Raw genomic sequence first — 5,000 nt, forward strand, 5'->3', positions numbered from 1 at the left:
GAGGGCCCCCTCCACCACGGCCTCGGGGGAGCCCACGAAGGTGTAGACGGTGCGGTTGGTGGAGGCCCCGGGGTCAACGTCCAGCAGGCTGCAGCCCCTCGTGCTGGAGATGGCCTCGGAGATGGCGTCAATAACCTGCGCACACACACACACACACACACACACACACACACGCACACACACGCACACACACACACACGCACACACACACACACACACGCACACACACACACACACACGCACACACACGCACAAACACACACACACACACGCACACACACGCACACACACACAGACACACACACACACACGCACACACGCACACACGCACGCACGCACACACACACACACACACACACACACAAGCACACACACGCACACACATGCACGCATGCACACACGCACGCAAACACACACACAAGCACAGATGTATGCACGTACACACACATAGATGCACGCACGCCCACACATGCACATTCATGCACGCACACACACAGATGCACACACGCACGCATGCACGCACACACACACAGACAGACACATATGTACACATGCACACACACACACATAGATGCAAGCACACACACAGATGCTCACACGCACGCACACAAACACACACACACTGTATCATATACCAAACACACACTCGCCTACACACACCAAATAAAGTACAAACTATAACACACTATAACACACTATAACAGACTATACACACTATAACACTATAACAGACTATACACACTATAACACCCTATAACACACTATAACAGACTATACACACTATAACACACTATAACACACTATAACAGACTATACACACTATAACACACCATAACACACTATAACAGACTATACACACTATAACATACTATAACACACCATAACAGACTATACACACTCTAACACACTATACAATAAAGACTCTTACCTTTTTGTCTCGACCCTCTGAGAAGTTTGGAACACATTCAACAAGTTGAGCCATGATGTCCTACTACCTCCCTACTACCTCACTACTAAGTTCACTACCTCACTACTACGTCACTACTAAGTTCACAACGTCACTACTGCGTCACTACTAAGTTCACTATGTCACTACTATGCCACTACTGCGTTCAGTACTGCTTCACTCCTCTGTCCACTCCTTGTTCAGTCCACTCCTTTACTCTGCAGAGAAGAGACAACTCAGAGCAGCACAGAGGAACAGACCAGAGCAGCAGAGCACAGAGGAACAGACCAGAGCAGTAGAGAGGAACCGACCAGAGCAGCAGAGCACAGAGAAACAGACCAGAGCAGTAGAGAGGAGCAGACCAGAGCAGCAGAGCACAGAGGAACAGACCAGAGCAGCACAGAGGAACAGACCAGAGCAGTAGAGAGGAACAGACCAGAGCAGTAGAGAGGAACAGACCAGAGCAGTAGAGCACAGAGGAACAGACCAGAGCAGCAGAGCACAGAGGAACAGACCAGAGCAGTAGAGAGGAACAGACCAGAGCAGTAGAGAGGAACAGGCCAGAGCAGTAGGGAGGAACAGACCAGAGCAGTAGAGAGGAACAGACCAGAGCAGTAGAGAGGAACAGACCAGAGCAGTAGAGAGGAACAGACCAGAGCAGCAGAGCACAGAGGAACAGACCAGAGCAGTAGAGAGGAACAGACCAGAGCAGCAGAGCACAGAGGAACAGACCAGAGCAGTAGAGAGGAACAGACCAGAGCAGTAGAGAGGAACAGACCAGAGCAGCAGAGAGGAACAGACCAGAGCAGTTGAGAGGAACAGACCAGAGCAGTAGAGAGGAACAGACCAGAGCAGTAGAGAGGAACAGACCAGAGCAGTAGAGAGGAACAGACCAGAGCAGCAGAGAGGAACAGACCAGAGCAGTAGAGAGCAGATACAGAGGCCAGCCCACCAGACCTCTCTAATGATTAACTTCAGAGTGTGAGTCAGCTGCCTCCCAGTTCAGCGTTCAATCCGCAGCCAACATTCCTCAACTATTAGTCCAGCAGGCGTACCATACCACCAGTATAGTTCACCGGTATGGACCAGTATAGTTCACCAGTATGGATGGTATACCACCAGTACAGTTCAGCAGCATGAATGGCATACCACCAGTATAGTCCATACAACCAGTACAGTTCACCAGGATGGATGGCACACCATTACCAATACAGTTCATCAGTTTGGATGGCATACCACTACCAGTACAGTTCACCAGTATGGATGGCATACCATTACCAGTACAGTTCACCAGTATGGATGGCATACCACTACCAGTTCAGCTCACCAGTATGGATGATATACCACCAGTATAGTGCATACAACCAGTACAGTTCACCAATATGGTTGGTTTAGGATACGAAATGTCCCCTTGTACGACGGCCTGTGATCGCTTTCTATGCACATTAACGTCAAACAAACAGGCCTGACCCATCAGTGATTAACGTCAAACAAACAGGCCTGACCAATCAGTGATTAACGTCAAACAAACAGGCCTGACCCATCAGTGATTAACGTCAAACAAACAGGCCTGACCAATCAGTGATTAACGTCAAACAAACAGGCCTGACCCATCAGTGATTAACGTCAAAGGTAACCCCGCTCTCTGCCACTAGGTGGCGTTGCAGCGCTGTTTGTATGAGACTGTTCTCCAACCAGGAGACGGTTCTCCATCCAGGAGACGGTTCTCCAACCAGGAGACGGTTCTCCAAGCAGGAGACGGTTCTCCAACCAGGAGACGGTTCTCCATCCAGGAGACGGTTCGCTAACTAGGAGACGGTTCTCCAAGCAGGAGACGGTTCTCCATCCAGGAGACGGTTCTCCAACCAGGAGACGGTTCTCCATCCAGGAGACGGTTCTCCAACCAGGAGACGGTTCTCCAAGCAGGAGACGGTTCTCCAACCAGGAGACGGTTCTCCATCCAGGAGACGGTTCGCTAACTAGGAGACGGTTCTCCAAGCAGGAGACGGTTCTCCAACCAGGAGACATTCTCCATCCAGGAGACGGTTCTCCATCCAGGAGACGGTTCTCCAAGCAGGAGACGGTTCTCCAACCAGGAGACGGTTCTCCAAGCAGGAGACGGTTCCCCATCCAGGAGACGGTTCTCCAACCAGGAGACGGTTCCCCAAGCAGGAGACGGTTCTCCAACCGGGAGACGGTTCTCCAAGCAGGAGACGGTTCTCCAACCGGGAGACGTTCCCCATCCAGGAGACGGTTCTCCAACCAGGAGACGGTTCCCCAAGCAGGAGACGGTTCTCCAACCGGGAGACGGTTCTCCAAGCAGGAGACGGTTCTCCAACCGGGAGACGTTCTCCAACCAGGAGACGGTTCTCCATCCAGGAGACGGTTCTCCAACCAGGAGACAGTTCTCCATCCAGAAGGCGGTTTTCATGTTGGGACTCGAGTCCTGAGGTTAAGGGTTAAGTGATGTTTGTTCAGAGATGGTCGGAGTGTGATCCAATGGAAATGAGCCTCAGAGTGAAGCCTGCTTCTACTTGTCCAAACACATCCTGCAGGACGTCAGAGCTGGAGTTGATAGAGCTGTGTTCCTCCTCAGGAAGAGGTAGTTAGGGAGGTTAGGTTAGGGTTAGTTAGGGAGGTTAGGTTAGGGTTAGTTAAGGAGGTTAGGTTAGGGATAGTTAGGGAGGTTAGGTTAGGTTAGTTAGGGAGGTTAGGTTAGGGTTAGTTAGGGAGGTTAAGTTAGGGATAGTTAGGGAGGTTAGGTTAGGGTTAGTTAGGGAGGTTAGGTTAGGGATAGTTAAGGAGGTTAGGTTAGGGTTAGTTAGGGAGGTTAGGTTAAGGTTAGTTAGTGAGGTTAGGTTAGGGATAGTTAGAGAGGTTAGGTTAGGGATAGTTTGGGAGGTTAGGTTAGGGATAGTTAAGGAGGTTAGGTTAGGGTTAGTTAGGGAGGTTAGGTTAGGGTTAGTTAGGGAGGTTAGGGTTAGGGGAAGTTAGGTTAGGGTTAGTTAGGGAGGTTAGGTTAGGGATAGTTAGGGAGGTTAAGTTAGGGTTAGTTAGGGAGGTTAGGTTATGGATAGTTAGGGAGGTTAAGTTAGGGATAGTTAGGGAGGTTAGGTTAGGGTTAGTTGGGGAGGTTAGGTTAGGGTTAGTTAGGGAGGTTAGGTTAGGGATAGTTAGGGAGGTTAGGTTAGGGATAGTTAGGGAGGTTAGGTTAGGGTTAGTTAGCTAGGCTGAGGGGGTTCCCCTGTTCCCTGGAACCCCTGGCCAGATGCTTAGGGGGGAGGGGAGACAGAGAGAGAGAGAGAGAGAGAGAGAGAGAGAGAGAGAGAGACAGCGCCCTGGTGTCTGGCTAGGTGAAAGCAGAGATTCATGTCCTGCCTGACTCATCTGTTGATGCTTTTCACATGGATGTTCGCCCTGCCAAGGCCTAGACCTCCTCCCTCCTCCTCTCTCCTTCTTTTCTCTCCTCTCCTCCTTTCCTCACCTCTCTTCTCTCCTCCTCTCCTCTGCTCTCTCTCCTCTCCTCTGCTCTCTCTCCTCTCCTCTCTCCTCTCTCCTCTCCAGCTCTGCTCCACCTGGAGAAAACTGTGGTCATACTGGATAGCTTTTAATAGAACCAGTATGTGATTGTGTTTGTACTGGGCAGTCCCCAGTAGAGCGAGCAGCAGACTGTGATCCCAGTAGAAACATTATAAGGCTGATACTGGGTAGTAGTCTCCAGTAGAAAAGACGTTGCTATCTGGATCAAATTGGACCGTCCTTACCAGATCAGTTTTGTAACGATGAGTTTAAACAATTCGGCTCATCCAATAAGAAGCCTTGAAGACAAGCTGTACATCAGACGTTTAGCAGGAGCCCCTAGCGTCCTTAAAGTTGTTCCATTGGTGGAACATTTCCTACTTCCTGTCAAACCCGGAAGTACGACCAGGGGTTAAGTACGACCAGGGGTTTAATTTGTCCTGCATACACAACTAAATACTTAACTCACCCCTTTAAACCTTGCTCTAAAACTTCCTTAAAGCTTAATAAAGGATATCACAAAAACACTGGGGCC

At 50.0% G+C, this 5,000-nt stretch overlaps 1 protein-coding gene across 1 annotated transcript in view; it reads right to left on the reverse strand.

Moving 5' to 3' along the window:
- Positions 1-982, reverse strand: part of ftcd (formimidoyltransferase cyclodeaminase) — a gene marked incomplete at both ends in the record, with an annotated part of 9,050 nt that extends 8,068 nt beyond the window's left edge. Inside the window, 2 exons of the mRNA XM_079734295.1 lie at positions 1-135; positions 929-982. The exon at positions 1-135 is cut by the window's left edge and continues 49 nt beyond it. Coding sequence (XP_079590421.1) covers positions 1-135; positions 929-982 — 189 coding nt within the window. The remainder of the gene's footprint in view (positions 136-928) is intronic.
- Positions 983-5,000: the final 4,018 nt, after the last annotated feature.

Source organism: Pollachius pollachius (assembly GCF_949987615.1).
Source record: "Pollachius pollachius genome assembly, chromosome: 4".
Taxonomy (NCBI): Eukaryota; Metazoa; Chordata; class Actinopteri; order Gadiformes; family Gadidae; genus Pollachius; species Pollachius pollachius.